Source organism: Ciona robusta, chromosome 11 (assembly GCF_009617815.1).
Source record: "Ciona robusta chromosome 11, ASM961781v2".
Taxonomy (NCBI): Eukaryota; Metazoa; Chordata; class Ascidiacea; order Phlebobranchia; family Cionidae; genus Ciona; species Ciona robusta.
In genome coordinates this window covers 8,513,709-8,531,039 of record NC_143245.1, presented here as the reverse complement: position 1 = coordinate 8,531,039, position 17,331 = coordinate 8,513,709, and the positions used below count along the sequence as shown (strand labels likewise).

Below are 17,331 nucleotides of genomic sequence, written 5' to 3'. Positions count from 1 at the left end.
TTCGTCGTTGCTGGTGCTGAATGCGCTTCGGCGTAAAAACCCCGGATGTGTGGATTAAGGCATGCAGAAAGTTAAAAGTGACGTCATAATAAAATGCTTTTGACGTGTATCCTTGTATGTTGGGTAAAAATAGATCGGAAAATCTGTGACAATTTTTAGACAGTGTATATTGTTGATGACGTGAATCAAATAAGAAATATATTTTTGCACAAATAGAAGCAGATGGGTTCATCTCATATACGCCATTAGGTTGCCTTAATTTACATAATATTCCTAAAGTGCATAACATGTTTATTCATATACAAGTATAGTTGGCCGTGTAAATGGGGAGTCACGTGAGACACATCATGTAGCGTGTTAGAGGGAAACCCCCGGTGTTGGAAGTCCATGAAAGCGTTTTAGCTCATAATGATAAATATTATCCTAATCCTATTAAATAAAATACGTGATGTTTATATGCAAATGTTTGTCTTCGTTGTGGCGGTGACGTCACCCCACACCAAACCTGCAAATAAATCGACGTTTGTTCACCCGCAACTTTAATTGTGACGGAAACACGACTAAATAGACTCGATATTAAATTCGTTTTTGACTAATTTCATTGGCGATTTCCCAATCACGCGATAATTGCTTCATAATGTTCGATATGCAGGAAATGCGACTTGGCAGGGATTCGAACCCGCAGCTTAAGGAACTATTACCGCTGGAACATTTTCCAAACTAACGATTAAATTTAAAAAAAAGTTTCGACAACATGAACGATTTTAAGAATGTAACTTATTTATCCTTGTATGGAGAGGCAACACAAGTTAATAAAACACGTGCGTTCTTGCCCAAGCTACGCTATATGTCTAAGGAACATTTTTCCGGAATTTCCACGAGTTTCGGGTTACCAGTATAATGAATCACTCTACACTAATAAATACTTTGAAAATTTTCTTTAAACTATTTAAACCTTTATTTCTCATCACAACCGTATATATGTTGTCCTATTGTTACCTCACAGCAGATTATACGATCGTGCATTGAGACAATTAATCAAATTATTTTAAAATCGCGGGCAGCATTATTGCGAAATAATAAAGAAACAACACTGTTTTTTATAACACAAACTTTATTGTTTACGTAACATTTTTTCCAATATTTGCCAAAATAATTTGTTTGTTTCATAACAGTCAAGTTGTTTACTCCTCTGTGACGTCACACTTATATTGACAATTGACATCGCGTGCGCTAAAGCGGAAGCAAGCATCCGTTTCTATGACGTAACAGTGAAAGTGTGAAATCACAATCATTATTCCGCGTACCACGTGACCACATGATGACTTAACAGTTTATATTGTGACGTAGTAATTATTCAACCGAAACGACGGCAACATGACGTCATTAATCACGCAAAGACACACGTGTAAAACAATATTGACATTTTATTTAATAAACAATGCGGCAATAAATAAATATAAAACAAACACTTGACGATAATTACAGTGGGTAATATAGGGCAGTGGGTTGGGGGGGCACCTGTCCCGGGGTGGCTACGGTGTACGATCAACGGTAAAAAGGAAAAAAATAATTTCATGTAAAAATATATGATCTTGCACCGACTTATTGGAAGGTTGAGTTGACTACGAATCCGACCGCTTCCGTGGAGGTGCGGACCGGTCGTAAGGTGCCCGGGCTGTTAAGGGTCGGGTTGAAGTATTCACCTATATACAGCCCTGTACTTATATGGTGGAATAAATACATTTGTTTCAAATTGTCCCATACGCGGTGAAACAACCGACTGTCATTCTCTTGAATCGTCGCCGCTGTCGGTGGCGGCATTGGCGCGGTCAACACGATCCGGTGTCGGTTCCTTTTATGCTTTATGTGCAGGAAATGGTATTGCCCTGTTGCAATGCTCGCTACCCCAAATATATACGAAGTCTCACGTTTCCAAATCGTCCACCTTCGAGGTACAACCTCAATAGAGGTTCGTATCCGCCGCCCCTTGTACATTGCCTGTGGCCACCACTTGCGGCCGTCCAACTGCACGGAAACCTCAGCCTCGTAACTTACAAAGTCGGTCGATCTTTTATTTCTAACACTGCATCCGCAGCATCTTGTTAGCGCGCATAGTAATCCCCTTCGTTGCTCTTGCTGCTTCTCCATATTTCCCCCATATAACGGTGCCGAACGAACCGTGACCGAGCTGTAAACAGATAAAACTACAAGTAAACCAAGTCTCCCAATCTCGCGTTTAGATGAATAGTTGATCATCGTGTGCTTTAGTTACACTACGTTGTCGCTTAAACTGCTCCGAGTAAATGAAGTTTTCATGTACGGCCTTACATATATATAGAGGGTGCTGTGCCCGACGCGATGCTAATTTCGCGCCAAATGACTCAGAGTTACAGAGCAAGCGTAAATGATAATAGCGTGTGCATTATATGCTGCCGTCACGTCACATGTTGGAAGTTTCAAAGATTATTAAATACGAATCTGACAATGATGGATATTAAGACGTAAAGCGATAATTACATTTTTAAGTAAATGTTGCGCAATTATTGCATAATTTTTATTGAACTATTCAAATACGATAGCTCATTTTTAGAAAATTAAATTAATTAAATCAACGAAGAAAAGGAATTAGCAGCAAAACGACAGTCGTTAAACACGTTAAAAACAACTCGTACGGTGTCAAATAAGAATCGTGGCCGCTACGACAAGAATAATCCAGAATTTGCATCCGGGTAATATGACGTAACAAACGCTGCAAATTCTAGAACTTATCAAAGGTATTCTCGAAATTTAAAATGAGCGACTTCCGTTGTTTAATCGATCACGTGTTACAGATCACGCTTGCTACTTACTTATTACGTCATAGGCCAACATTATTAAACTTTGAGTTATTAACATTTGAAATAAATATTAATTTATATTTGATTTAGAATAATATATTACTGGGTACTTACATGGCCGGATGATTTTTTTTCTTTATTTACTAAAAAAATTATTTATAAATTTGGGTAATTCCTTTATTCGGTCATAAGTATTTCAAGGGTGAATATTTTTAAACATTACTTAATAGTGGAATATTTAAATTTTATATGCATGAAATTTTTAAAGGTGCATTTTTACTTTGTGTTTATTTTATAAATACCCAAAAATACGTGAATTTTAAATAGGTGTGAATTTTATTCATTTTCGGCGCAAAACATTTACATGTTACAACATCGGGTGAGGTGACTCATTAGTGTCGAGTTGTCTGGAACTTTTGTCGAAACTACTGCGGGGAGATTCCCTGATTGGAATTTAAGATCTCAAGGATCTGACGTCACATGACGTGTTTTTGAGAAATTCTTTTCGTTTTTTTGTTGCGCTAACATGGCAGGTAACTCACTACAAAACGGCATGGATGAACAACTTCTAAGTTTTGAGAAATTGGATCGTTCGTCACCCGATCTATGGCCGGAACAATTATCTGTAACGGACTTTTTATCCGGGTTAAAAAGTCCCGCTTCCCCCGCTGTGAAGTGGGGGGGACAACTGGATGACGACATAGATATGCTACAAGAGTTTGGGAACCTAACAACAACCAATCTCATGGAAAAAGTTCGGGAATTACAAAATTTGGCGTACCAACTTGGATTAGATGAGTCACGTGAGATGACCCGGGGAAAACTTTTAAATATTTTGGACAAACCAAAAACAAACCAACGATAAAATATTTCCCTGGTTTTGTTGTAATGTAATACTTCCCTGTGTTACAACACGTGTTGAAATGTGGTACATGTTCAATCAATGAGGGTATCTTAGTGATTTCATTTGTGAGGTTTTTATTTTCTATGTAAACCTGTTCATTACACAACATTTATTGCGAATTCAAGCAGAAAATGTATTTATTAAAAAAATAGATTGAATTGTAAAAGAATATTTTATGTGAAAATATATAAATCTATCAAACGCTTTACATTCATTGTTAAATATTGTTGGTTAAACAAGTATTTTTTTATTTTGAAGAATTTTTAATGAAAAATGAATTAAATAAAAGTTGATATATTTAGATTTGTCGATTTTAAAATGAAAGCGATCGTTCAAAGAGTCGTAAAGGCGGGTGTAACTGGTGAGATGGAGGTTTATTCTAAATATATTTGGTGACAATTCAATTGAATAAGCACTGTGCAAGCTTTGTTTTTATATTTTAAATGGCATTAATAATAAAATCAGCTGTATTTAAAACCTGTAACAAATATGACACATCACACATGTATGTTACACGCAATATAATGCATAGTAAATTACACTTACTGTTTCAATACAACCAATATTTAACTCACAGTTGGGGAAGAACAGATAAGTTCCATCGGACGAGGGATTTGTGTCTTGGTTGGAATATCAAAAGACGATGGACCAAAAGATACGGAATACATGTGAGTTTGTTTCAGTGTTATTGATAGTTGGTTCTGTATTGTGTTGTGTCACATGGGAGGGGGTTATAACATGATATGTGTCAGGCATAGTTGGCCCATTACCACAACATTTCCTAAACTTTGTGGGTATAAATATGTTTATTCTGTATGTCTCACACCAAGGCACACCATATGCTGTGTAATACAGATAACATTTGGCTCTTTACCTTATGTTTGGATTTAAATCAATTATTTAGAAAACTTTGAAACATTGAATATTATTCAGGGTCCGAAAGATCTTGAACCTTCGTATATTTGAGGATGAGACGGGTAAACGGTGGGCGAAGAGCGTGAAAGAGATGAATCTCGAGATACTTTGTGTCAGCCAGGTGGGTTGTGGGGTTGCGTTTATTATAAACACAGGGGTCTATAAGCAGCCGGCGGGGTTTCCAAAAACAATGATCTAGATCTTAAACTTTAACCATAACTGTTAGAAAATTAATAACTTGGGTAAATTTGACTTTTTTTGCACAACATAAATGATTCTTTTTCTCTTTGTTGTTTTAAATAAATTGATTATCGCTTATTTAAAATGATAACTAAACATTTCCACCCCCAGTTCACTTTGCAATGCGTGTTGAAAGGCAACAAACCGGACTTTCACGGAGCAATGATGGCCGATACTTCGGAAACATTTTACAAAGATTTTCTTGAAAAACTTCGGCAAAGTTATTCTCCTGATAAAATTCAAGGTTTGATGTAAATATTTGGGTGAAAACTAATGTTTGTGGGGAATTGTAGAAGAGTTGGTTGTGTAATGAATGAATGAACTTATTATCACCATGTGCCAGGCAATGACAGAGTATTCACTGCATCACCATTACTTAATTAATACAGACGGTAAGTTTGGCAATCACATGCAAGTCCACATACAGAACGATGGACCCGTCACTATTGAGTTGAACTCGCCCCCTCCAAGACAGGTAAGTGGCGAGCCTTGAAACAATCACGATATATTGCATCGCGCATCTGGTTTTCATGCGTTGTGTAAACAAATGTTTCATCAATATGGTTCAAATGGAGAAAAAAAATATGTTATATTTAAAATTTGTTAAAACATTTTGTAAATACCTAGATTCGCCCTGGTGGTATCATGTGTCGTTTTTGACAAGTTTTAATTTTAAACAGAAAAAGAAGGCTGTTGAACAATCAAGTGAGAAAGTGATGTCATAATGGAGGGTGTGATGTCATAAAGGAGGCTATGATGTCATAATCCTTCATTCTGCTAGAATTTCGTAGCCAATCAACAATCGTGGAATAAATGTTTAGTTTTTATTCGTTGTCGTTTTAATGTAGGTGTGGTGGTTTATTGGTTCAGTGGACTGTAGGGTACCAGGTTCAAGGTTCAAGGCCGCCACTATTGTTGGTGTATGGTCCTCGGGCAACGCATGTTGTAGATACAATTGTAACAAGCGGTTCAGCCACATAAATATAAGCAATGACAACAGTCATCAAAGTACAAACGCTGTTGTTGCAATAATGTTTACTTGATAGTAAGCAGGAAACGTAAAATCATTGTATATTTGAGTTATGACCCATGTCAGTGTTAAACTAAGAAGTAAATAATACTCCTTCCAAAAGTAATCCATCAACATCGTAATTAACAAACAGTAACTGTAGAACACACAAGTTCCTGGACACAGGTTTAAAATTCCCAGGTATTATTATTGGCAGAAATAGTTTACATTAAACCATGATTGGTACATTCAACAATAATTGTGAATATCCACAATATGATAAACCCCCCAAGTGAAAACAAAGTATGAAGCATAAAACTAAATAACAAAATGGTCATTTGTACATTTTACTTCAAGAAAATACGAAAAGCGACAAAAGATGAAACTTGCCTTAAACAGCTGTCCCTCGCTCCAGGTTCTGTTTGATCTCTGCAGTATATTGTCCGTAAAACTTCTCCAACTTTCGGTTGCATCGTGCGTTGCCTTCGTTAATGTAGTCGATGTCGTTTGAATCGTCATATGCTCTACGGCGGCTGAAGGGTTTCTTCTTCGCTTTCCGTTCGTTTAAATCGTCCACCATTCGATCGATTCCAGCTTTTGTGTCTTTTACTTGGCCTAGACAGAAACATCAAAATTGATTTTATTTTTATGAATATCATCTTGTGTTTTAAAGAATATCCAAAGTTTACAAAAAACACAAATAAGTGAATATTATCTCAGAAATAACGGGAAATTCGACCAGCTGACTTCAACCAAGGTTCTATCACTGCCATATGATATTGCATTATAACCTTGCAAGACTTTCATAAATAATTTCAAACATTAAATAAATATTCACAAACAGATTTACAGTTGGCCCACATAGCCGACTATTCACCAATACTATGTACAGACAAATTTAAATGTGGTCGAAAACTTTATTAATATTAATAACTAAATATTAAAGGAAGGAACAGCCATTATAATTACACCCATGTACACCCATGTCCTCCCACCTGGCAACAGTGTGTTCATCCCCGCGTAGAAGATATCTTCCCCCATCTCTTCTTTTCGACGCTCGTAATTCTCCATGTCGGGCTCGATCTTTTGCGCCAACTTTTGGTAAAGACGGGTTCCTGCTTCTTCGAAGGCTGTGAAGATCATTGTTATAAAGATGGTTTGTGATGTCATAAGCCCCACATTGTGGAGTGGCAAGGCAGGTGATCACACTTGTTTCAACACGAGTGTTCCGCTTCATACACCTCGTGCCAGCTTACAAGTTACCACGTATGTAACTTTGAGGGTGATTGTTTTTCTGTATGGCTGATAATTTAAGCAACCCATAAGTGACCACTGGGTTAGAGCAATTGCCCAGACTTACTTGAAAACCCAATATCAGGATTTTTCTTCCTTCTTTTTGCTGCAACCTTTTTCTCGGCATCGCTCGCGCTCACATCCAACAATTTAACTCTGTCGTAATCTTTACCAGCATCGGCGAATTCCTTGCTTTTCTCGATTTCATTAAGTTTCCACTCTGCCTTCTTTTGAACGGCCTCCCAATTCGACGGCAGTTTCTTCTTTCGATCTTCCTCAACGACCTCAGCTCGGTTAAGTCGCTTAAGTTCGCTTCGTCGTTGTTGTAACTTCTTAAACCGGGACAATTTATCATTATCGTCGTCCATTTCAGTAGTTTCAAATTGTTTTTGTTTCGCTTTGACACCAAAATGTTCAATTGCCCTGTGGCTCCACCACTTAGTTGAACTGGTTAAATTGATCAACCGCACAGTAGCGATAAAACGGTAAAAAGTTAGGGGTGTTTCTGGTTCCTCGCTTATTAATGAATTATTAACATAGTTTATTTCTAATGTAATATCAAATAGCAGTTTCTATTACTCAAACATTTTTAAGTTATTTAAAACATGTAATACACAGTGACGTAAATTATATAAAAAAGACAACACAGTATAACGGTTAGTGTTCGCAAATTGTGCAGACGGTACCGTGTTCGAAACTCGATGCTGCCACCAATGTGGATATGTCTTTGACAAGACACTATACAGTAGTTACGAGCCCCGTCATGCGAGGATAAATACTTTATATTCAATCAATCATTCGTTCATTTAGTTGAATCAGATAAGCAAAACAAAAAAATATTCCAGTTTCTACATCTAATCATCTCCTCGTCTTCACACTTTATACAAAACCCACAGCATACGCTAAAGCAAGCACCTTCGCCACCGTGTTGGGGCAGATCTGTGAATAAACGTAGACTTTAATTTAAATGTGTCGTAATCAATTTGCTATCATTGTGGGCGTACATGTCCTTGGGCAAGACACTTAACAACAATTGCTCCAACCCAGTGGTCACTAACCGGTTGTCCAAATTATCAGCCATATATAAAAACAATCAACCACAAAGTTGCATACGCGCTAACTTATAAGCAGGCACGCGGTATATGAAACAGGACACCTGTGTTATAACGACTGTCGTTTTCCGGCCACGCGTCGATAAAGCAAGTTACATTTATTTAAGTTTCATATTCATTAAAACAACGAAGAGAAAGACAGTCGTTAAATCTTACAGTTTATCACCCCAAGCAAGGATATATATGAATACCTTTATTATGTTTCCTGAGTTAGTTGTTGTTCGTGTGGTAGCGGGTGTTGTTGTTGTTCTTGTCGTTGCTGGTGTTGTTGTTGTTGTTGTAGTTGTTGTTGTTGTTGTTGTTGTTGTTGTTGTTGGCACATTGGTGACCGCTGTTAAAGAAACAAACCCGCAATAAACCCAAGATTCCACAAACCCCCCATACACAGTGACCACCCATGATGATAAACGAGCAGTTCAACTTACCCCGCATTACTTGGGTAGGGGTTAGTGGGTTGTACCATAACTTTACTTCATCGAAATCGAGTTGTTGTAACGAACTGCCGAATGTGAATTTTAGCTCCTTTAAACTGGTTGACAAGCTGACGCTAGATGACGCTGGTGAGCCAATGTAAGTTGGCTCGGTGCCGTTGATGTACATCTAATGTAAAGATATTAATACCAAGGATAAAGCACACGAACCCCACTCACCTTTATACCAGTTGTTTCATGCCACACCATGGTTAAATGCGTCCACGTGTCCAAAGGTATAAGATCTCTATCAATGGTGGCAGTGGATCTGGTGCCTAAACATGACGTTAGTTACACGAGTTTGAAACTTGACATTGTTACAATTGCGGGCGTGTGGTGTAAACAAGACAGTCAACAACAAATATAGTTCACATTGTCAGCCATATAGAAAAACAATCATCCACAAAGTTACATGGCTACTCTTGTCTCGTCATCCGAGGATAAATAAGTTACTTTTATTTATTGAAAACTCAATACAATACACTAACCACTGGACGATATGACGTCAGCAATTATCTCTCGTTGAAATATTGACGTTCGCGGATAAATGGTGAATCCGGGGACCAATAGGGGGGGTTTACCCGTTGTTATAACGATTGTATCAGCAGCCCACGCATGCGGTCGCAACCACGCGGCTACTGTTAATCCTGGGGAGTGAAAAGTGTTGTTGTAACAGCGTGGTGTTCCATGTAATGCCACATACCTCCATTGCATTGGTTGGCTGGTTCGAATACGCACTCATCCGGGACGGCCGCGACTCCATTGAATGTGTCGCTTGTTTGGTACAGACGTAACGCGTTGCCATTGTAACCGTTCACGACTGTAAATGATTGTGACGTCACACCACACTTTATTATACCGATATATTGTAACAAATCACAATCAACAACAACAACACATTACATGATCCTCCAGTGTTGAAAGTAAATATCGTCACATTCCCAATCTCTGGTGTAATTTGGTTCCCCAACGTCTTGTCCATCGACCAATAGACATTTGGATCTGTAATAATGGGAGTGTGTGACGTCATAAGGGCGTTACTGATGTCATAAGCAACATGTTCCAAGGAAAATGACGTCACGTATTCTAGTTATATACTTGTGACGTCATAATTATTCTATTTTTACGTAATATACACCATTACCTGTACATCCGGTCAACTCAACAAACAAAACCAACAACAAAACTTTCATAATCGCCACCACTTGAGCCGCCATTTTTTTCTTTTCAAGTGAAAACTTTTGTAAAACAGGCGTTTATATATTTTATTTGAATTGCGTTCCTATATATCTGTGTCTGCAAAATGTACATTCGAAAAGTACAAATTAAATAATGCAAAACGCAATGTTAGTTTATACGAACTTTAAAATATAAGCTTGCACGATTCTAATATATATTCTAAACTTTACAATAAATTTCATCCTTGATTGTACGAGACTGGTAATGGAATGAAGCCAGGACAATACCTCACCACATGCGAAGGAGGAACCAATATTGAGCTATTACATCGATGTATTTTTCTTGGGTGAGCGCTGATGTGTTTTGTCATTATCAACTTCCTCGTATATCATGTTTCGTTAACAGTCAATTACAAAGCAATGGAAAGCTCGTGACGTATGCCTTAGTGTTTGAGGGTGGTGTAATTATTATTTTTAGACACTTGGGGGGGGGGGTGTTGGTGGTTGCAACATTCATAAACATTTACAGTTTACTGGAAGCTGATTGTGTATTAAGAACAAAGATATCGTCAACTATATTGTTTGTACGAAGTTTATTGTTTAAATCATGTATAGTTTGCGACATATTGTATTGCAGTTTGTTTTGTTATGCTGAGTTTAAAAAAACCGTCATATATTTTGATTTTGGAAATATTGGGCAATATGTGCTTAAGTGTCCCATCTTCCCCCACTGTACTATATTATGCAAGTTTCGGATGAGGAACTATTATATTGCGCGCTGCACTACCACCTCCCGCCCCCAAAATGTATCAAAATAATAAATAATCCACCTGCGCACACAAAGTTGAACCATGGGCCTCCCATTGCTTTGTAATTGTGTTTTTATTGGAAACAACAAAAGACACGTCAGCTCAAAACACACACTATTAAACTTAAACTTGTAAAAAAATACATCGGTATAATAGCTCAATATTGGTTCCTCCTTATGTGGTGAGGTATTGTCCTGGCTTCATTACCAGTCTCGTACAATCAAGGATGACATTTATTGTAAAGTTTAGAATGTATAATAGAATCGTGCAAGCTTATATTTTAAAGTTCGTATAAACTAACATTGCGTTTTGCATTATTTAAGTTGTACTTTTCGAATGTACATTTTGCAGACACAGATATATAGGAACGCAATTCAAACAAAATATTTATACGCCTGTTTTACAAAAGTTTTCACTTGAAAAGAAAAAAATGGCGGCTCAAGTGGTGGCGATTATGAAAGTTTTGTTGTTGGTTTTGTTTGTTGAGTTGACCGGATGTACAGGTAGTGGTGTATAGTAGAATAATCATGACGTCACAAGTATATTACTAGAATACGTGACGTCATGGTCTGCATTTTGTCGCTTATGACATCACTAACCATCTTATGACGTCACACACTCCTATTATTACAGATCCGAAAGTCTATTGGTCAATGGACAAGACGTTGGGGAACCAAATTACACCAGACATTGGGAATGTGGCGGTATTTACTTTCAACACTGGAGGATCATGTAATGTATTGTTGTTGTTGATTGTGATTTGTTACAAAATATCGGTATAATAAAGTGAGGTGTGACGTCACAATCATTTACAGTCGTGAACGGTTACAATGGCAATGCGTTACGTCTGTACCAAACAAGCGACACATTCAATGGAGTCGGGGCCGTCGCGGATAAGTGCGTATTCGAACCAGCCAACCAATGCAATGGAGGTATGTGGCATTACATGGAACACCACGCTGTTACAACAACACTTTTCACTCCCCAGGATTAACAGCAGCCGCGTGGTTGCGACCGCATGCGTGGGCTGCTGATACAATCGTTATAACAACGGGTAAACCCCCCCTATTGGTCCCCGGATTCACCATTTATCCGCGAACGTCAATATTTCAACGAGAGATAATTGCTGACGTCATATCGTCCAGTGGTTAGTGTATTGTATTGAGTTTTCAATAAATAAAAGTAACTTATTTATCCTCGGATGACGAGACAAGAGTAGCCATGTAACTTTGTGGATGATTGTTTTTCTATATGGCTGACAATGTGAACTATATTTGTTGTTTACTGTCTTGTTTACACCACACGCCCGCAATTGTAACAATGTCAAGTTTCAAACTCGTGTAACTAACGTCATGTTTAGGCACCAGATCCACTGCCACCATTGATAGAGATCTTATACCTTTGGACACGTGGACGCATTTAACCATGGTGTGGCATGAAACAACTGGTATAAAGGTGAGTGGGGTTCGTGTGCTTTATCCTTGGTATTAATATCTTTACATTAGATGTACATCAACGGCACCGAGCCAACTTACATTGGCTCACCAGCGTCATCTAGCGTCAGCTTGTCAACCAGTTTAAACGAGCTAAAATTCACATTCGGCAGTTCGTTACAACAACTCGATTTCGATGAAGTAAAGTTATGGTACAACCCACTAACCCCTACCCAAGTAATGCGGGGTAAGTTGAACTGCTCGTTTATCATCATGGGTGGTCACTGTGTATGGGGGTTTGTGGAATCTTGGGTTTATTGCGGGTTTGTTTCTTTAACAGCGGTCACCACTGTGCCGAGTGCATCGACAGCAACGAAAACACCTTTGCCAACCACGACGACAACAACAACAACAACAACAACACCTCGTACTACAACAACAAGGGACTCGTTTTTCAACGGTATGAAACTTATATTACCCTGGTTTAATTACTACAAGCCTTAAGCCCCCACGTTTAATGTGGTGCCGTGTAACGCGCATATATATATATGAAGGTGTAACAGCTTAAATGTAAAGGCGCACATATTATATCTCATACTCTTAACAACTAACACTAAACATTACTCAACAGGACCTGCATGGGACAAACTTTTCCTGGCAGCGGCAGTAGTCTTGTTGTCATTAGGCTTGTTGTTGATTGTTGTTCTTGTATGTTGTTGTTGCTGTGGATAGAAATGTTGTTGTGTTGGTGATGTAGGCGGCAATGAAAGGGAAACAGATACGGCCGAATGAAACTGCGATGACGTCAGTTATGTCCGCTTGAATTCTTATTTAGTGTTAATTGTCTTTGCAGATTCCGCCCTGTGTGTTCAACTCTTAAACCATTCGTGCAAAAGCAGTTAATATAAAATGGACCAACTCTAGCATAATGATAGGGTCTCTGCCAATGACCTCACCCATATAGAATAAAATCGTGTTAATGACGGATGACGCTATACAGCAACGATTCACACAAGGCATTTGTCACGAGCTTTTCATTGCTTTGTAATTGTGCTTTTGTTGGTAATGACAAAAGACATGCCAACTCAATACATCCCGGTTCAACTTGTAGAAATACACATTGTTACAATAGCGCAATATTGGCTTCTCATTCGAACCTGTACATTTGAATAAAAAAACTTATTTGAAACTACTGAAATGGACGACGATAATGATAAATTGTCCCGGTTTAAGAAGTTACAACAACGACGAAGCGAACTTAAGCGACTTAACCGAGCTGAGGTCGTTGAGGAAGATCGAAACATACTTATAACAATGAACATATAACAGTGACGAAATATACAAAAAAGGAACACTGAACGAGTATTCGGGCGATAAGAAAAGCGCAAAACTGACGTCATAAAAATAAAAATACGTCATAATGTAGCAATAATGCCGTCATAAAAAACAAGCAAATGACGTCATTGCAGTTTCATAGGGCAGTGTCAGTCTCTCTTTCTTTTTCGTCATCGTCGTCGCCCCCTGCACCACCACAGCAACAAGCACAACAACCATTCGAGTTTCGACAACAACAACAACACACAACGACAAGAACAATCAACATCAAGCCTAAAGGAAGGCCGATGGCGAGTCCAAGGCAAAGTGAGTCGCATGCACGTCCTGTTGGAGGTTTAGTGTTAGGTGTGGAATGTAACTTATTTATCATTACATGGCGGGTTAACGACATGCATTCGTTATAACACAGGTGTTCTGTTTCATACACCTCGTGTCCGCTTATTATGAGTTACCACATATGTAACTTTGTGGGTGATTATTTTATGTTTGGCTGATAATTTGGACAACCCATTAGTGACCACTAGGTTGGAGCAATTGTCGTTATGTGTCTTGCCCAAGGACACATACGCCCAAGATGTTAAACCTGCATACTTATCATGGACATAATACGACCCCACATTGAACGTGGGAGCTTAAGGCTTGTATAGTATTTAAACCAAGACCTCAGGTTACTTACCGTTAACTATAATAATTGGTGGCGTTGTTTGTAAAGTATTCGTTGTTGCTGTTTGTCCTACTGTTTGCATGGAGTCTGTTGTTGTTGTTTGTGGAGTAGTTTGCATTGAGTCTGTTGTTGTTGTTTGTGGAGTAGTTTGCATGGAGTCCGTTGTTGTTGTTTGTGGAGTAGTTTGCATTGAGTCTGTTGTTGTTGTTTGTGGAGTAGTTTGCATTGAGTCTGTTGTTGTTGTTTGTGTAGTAGTTTGCATTGAGTCTGTTGTTGTTGTTTGTGGAGTAGTTAGCATTGAGTCCGTTGTTGTTGTTGGTACATTGGTGACCGCTGTTAAAGAAACAAAACCCGCAATAAACCCAAGATTCCACAAACCCCCCATACACAGTGACCACCCATGATGATAAACGAGCAGTTCAACTTACCCCGCATTACTTGGGTAGGGGTTAGTGGGTTGTACCATAACTTTACTTCATCGAAATCGAGTTCAAGTTGTGAGGAAACTCCGAAAGTAAAATGCTGGAGAGAAGATAAAAGACCACTAACGCTAGATGACGCTGATGGGCTAATGTAAGTTGGTTCGGTGCCGTTGATGTACATCTAATGTAAAGATATATAAAGGAGGTTACGTAACATAGTAATTAATCCCTTTAAATGCGATTTTATATGTAAGGCCCTTCAGCGAACCATCCAGAAAAAAGTGTCGGTTAAACAGCACGTACAGTAAAGTTGAAGTCAGTTTTAAATTAAACCGGATTTGTAATAAAAGCCAACTCACCTTTATACCAGTTGTTTCATGCCACACCATGGTTAAATGCGTCCACGTGTCCAATGGTACAAGATCCAAATCAATGGTGGCAGTGGACAAAGTGCCTGGGTGGATGAATGGGTGAATGAAAGTCACGTATCTTCACATGTGGTGGGGAAAACGACAGCCGTTATCACACGGGTGTTCTGTTTTATACACCTCGTGTTGCTTACAAGTTACCACGTATGTAACTTTGTCGGTAACTTTTGACAAGTAAAAAGGCGGAAAACGTCAGGAAAAAACAGTGTTGTTAATATAATTAAACAAATATGAAAAATATTTCATACTTACCGTTTATTAGAACGACTTCCCCATACAACTCGCGTGTTAAAAAAGATGAGCGCACCCGTATCGCGAACCCGACAATACTCAATATGCTTGTACCGGTGCCGAAGAGTCTGGCTGATGCTGACCACGCATGCGGTCGCAACCACGCGGCTGCTGTTAATCCTGGGGAGTGAAAAGTGTTGTTGTAACAGCGTGGTGTTCCATGTAATGCCACATACCTCCATTGCATTGGTTGGCTGGTTCGAATACGCACTCATCCGCAACGGCCCCGACTCCATTGAATGTGTCGCTTGTTTGGTACAGACGTAACGCATTGCCATTGTAACCGTTCACGACTGTAAACAATAATAATGCAAAAGTTTTAGTGAGCAAAAGTTCCGAAATATGGTAACTTATCCATCCACGCGTGGGCGGCAAAGACACACGGGTGTTCTATTTTAAACAACTCGTTTGTCCATTACCCAGAGGATACAGGTTCGAATCTTGCTGGTGCTGCTACCGTTGTGGGCGAACAAGCAAGACATCCACAGCCAAGGTTATACCATATAGTCTACTCTATAGTGACAACAGTATACTATAGTTATACCTCAACCGAGTAAATGGTACAAGCAACAACAACAATACATTACATGATCCACTTGTATTGAAAGTAAATATCGTCACATTCCCAATGTCTGGTGTAATTTGGTTCCCCAACGTCTTGTCCATCGACCAATAGACGTTTGGATCTGTAATAATGGGCGTATGTGACGTCATAACAGGGTTAGTGATGTCATAATTCTAAACCAGCACTGTCCAAATATAGATGTTACATATTAGTGAAAGGAATGGTTGCTACAAACATAAACCAACCTTAATATAAATTTATGACGTCACAATATGTATTTATAAGTTCTCGAATGTAAACTTTTTATGACGACATAGAATGTTTAAATGTACGGGAATTGTAGATAATGGGTTGGTTATGACGTAACTATGACGTAACACTCACCTTGACAAGATACCAACCCAACAAACGAAACTACCAACACGAATTCCAACATCTTTATATCAAGATTCCAGGTTAAAATATACGAGTCACAGTTGAATAGATTATCAAGTATTAATTTATTTTTACACAATGTTTTATTTAAGGTCCCTCAACTTATCAGTTTGCTGTGGTTGAATTATATCTAAGCTGCTGCGGGTTAAACTTTTTTAACTCTGCCGGTAATTTATTTCCATTCATAACAAAACCTGAACAGTTGTGACGTTGCTTTCTAAGAAATTGAATAAATAGGAAACAAAGTAGTGTAATAAACAAATAGCGAAAGGAAGTAGCGGTAAAAAGACAGTCGTTGTAACACGTTTATGAAAATGCATTGCCGTAGGAAAACTATTCGACTTACATCTATATAGTAGTGGGGTAAGATGGTTACCGTAATACCGTTAGCATATAATATCCCATATTTCCTAACAATTAACAACGCTCTTTCAGAGTCGTGAGGAGACAGGTATACCATTCTGTAAATATTCTTTGTTTACTACCAAATGGGAGGAGAAAAGTGTACGAAAACATGTTCCACCTTGCCCCAACCAAATGTAGTTCTACACACAGATCACCTTAAATCATAATAGACACCCATTATTTCTAATATCAACCTTGCACAAACTAAAGATCCACACACGAGTAGTCACTGTAATATCTCATCGTAAATTTGTTACTTTAAACAAATTAAAACATTACGTTCTACACCATAGTTATGGCTACTATCGTTGCCCCGTCAAAATCTCATAAACGCGTTTGTGATGTAACACTTTGCCCCGTCATGCGAGGATAAATAAGTTACATTCAATCACTCATTTGACTGTTTAACTTTCATTTTCGCTTTTCTTTTTTTACAGTTTTAAATTAAATAATTATCATGATTGATAAAAATCCCTTGCTGGCTTACAACACTGAGGCATCAAACACCTGTTCCTTGACTTTAAATAAATTTCCTCCCACACGAAGACGTCGCTTACAACCAACTGTGATGTAACAATAGAAC

The 17,331-nt window shown here is 38.4% G+C and overlaps 7 protein-coding genes across 7 annotated transcripts; 3 read left to right on the top strand and 4 right to left on the bottom strand.

Annotated features, from left to right (window-relative positions):
* Positions 1-1,409: 1,409 nt before the first annotated feature.
* LOC149729148 (uncharacterized) lies at positions 1,410-3,057 on the bottom strand. Its single transcript, XM_089888699.1, has one exon. It carries the CDS (start codon positions 2,257-2,259, stop codon positions 1,606-1,608), a length of 654 nt encoding a protein of 217 aa, XP_089744825.1. The 5' UTR covers positions 2,260-3,057; the 3' UTR covers positions 1,410-1,605.
* A 134-nt stretch (positions 3,058-3,191) lies between these two features.
* On the top strand, positions 3,192-4,047 carry LOC149729147 (protein lin-52 homolog). The gene has a single exon (XM_089888702.1). The coding sequence runs from the start codon at positions 3,367-3,369 to the stop codon at positions 3,703-3,705; it is 339 nt and encodes a 112-aa protein (XP_089744828.1). The 5' UTR covers positions 3,192-3,366; the 3' UTR covers positions 3,706-4,047.
* LOC149729146 (D-aminoacyl-tRNA deacylase 1-like) lies at positions 3,964-5,726 on the top strand. Its single transcript, XM_089888700.1, has 6 exons — positions 3,964-4,105; positions 4,322-4,412; positions 4,678-4,780; positions 5,011-5,143; positions 5,289-5,374; positions 5,580-5,726. Exons 1-6 carry the CDS (start codon positions 4,063-4,065, stop codon positions 5,622-5,624), a joined length of 501 nt encoding a protein of 166 aa, XP_089744826.1. The 5' UTR covers positions 3,964-4,062; the 3' UTR covers positions 5,625-5,726.
* On the bottom strand, positions 4,158-7,570 carry LOC149729145 (pre-mRNA-splicing factor syf2-like). The gene is made up of 4 exons (XM_089888698.1): positions 7,269-7,570; positions 6,904-7,038; positions 6,299-6,523; positions 4,158-5,128 (listed from the first exon to the last, which is right to left on the bottom strand). The coding sequence occupies exons 1-3, from the start codon at positions 7,567-7,569 to the stop codon at positions 6,300-6,302; spliced, it is 660 nt and encodes a 219-aa protein (XP_089744824.1). The 5' UTR covers position 7,570; the 3' UTR covers positions 4,158-5,128; position 6,299.
* A 223-nt stretch (positions 7,571-7,793) lies between these two features.
* LOC149729144 (uncharacterized) lies at positions 7,794-10,176 on the bottom strand. The gene is made up of 8 exons (XM_089888696.1): positions 9,928-10,176; positions 9,687-9,785; positions 9,487-9,603; positions 9,272-9,430; positions 8,964-9,058; positions 8,739-8,913; positions 8,505-8,644; positions 7,794-8,140 (listed from the first exon to the last, which is right to left on the bottom strand). The coding sequence occupies exons 1-8, from the start codon at positions 9,998-10,000 to the stop codon at positions 8,081-8,083; spliced, it is 918 nt and encodes a 305-aa protein (XP_089744822.1). The 5' UTR covers positions 10,001-10,176; the 3' UTR covers positions 7,794-8,080.
* A 907-nt stretch (positions 10,177-11,083) lies between these two features.
* LOC149729143 (uncharacterized) lies at positions 11,084-13,067 on the top strand. The gene is made up of 8 exons (XM_089888695.1): positions 11,084-11,273; positions 11,404-11,502; positions 11,586-11,702; positions 11,759-11,917; positions 12,131-12,225; positions 12,276-12,450; positions 12,544-12,663; positions 12,835-13,067. Exons 1-8 carry the CDS (start codon positions 11,201-11,203, stop codon positions 12,933-12,935), a joined length of 939 nt encoding a protein of 312 aa, XP_089744821.1. The 5' UTR covers positions 11,084-11,200; the 3' UTR covers positions 12,936-13,067.
* A 155-nt stretch (positions 13,068-13,222) lies between these two features.
* On the bottom strand, positions 13,223-17,196 carry LOC149729142 (uncharacterized). The gene is made up of 8 exons (XM_089888688.1): positions 16,293-17,196; positions 15,931-16,029; positions 15,520-15,636; positions 15,305-15,463; positions 14,984-15,078; positions 14,631-14,805; positions 14,215-14,535; positions 13,223-13,862 (listed from the first exon to the last, which is right to left on the bottom strand). The coding sequence occupies exons 1-8, from the start codon at positions 16,342-16,344 to the stop codon at positions 13,675-13,677; spliced, it is 1,206 nt and encodes a 401-aa protein (XP_089744814.1). The 5' UTR covers positions 16,345-17,196; the 3' UTR covers positions 13,223-13,674.
* Positions 17,197-17,331: the final 135 nt, after the last annotated feature.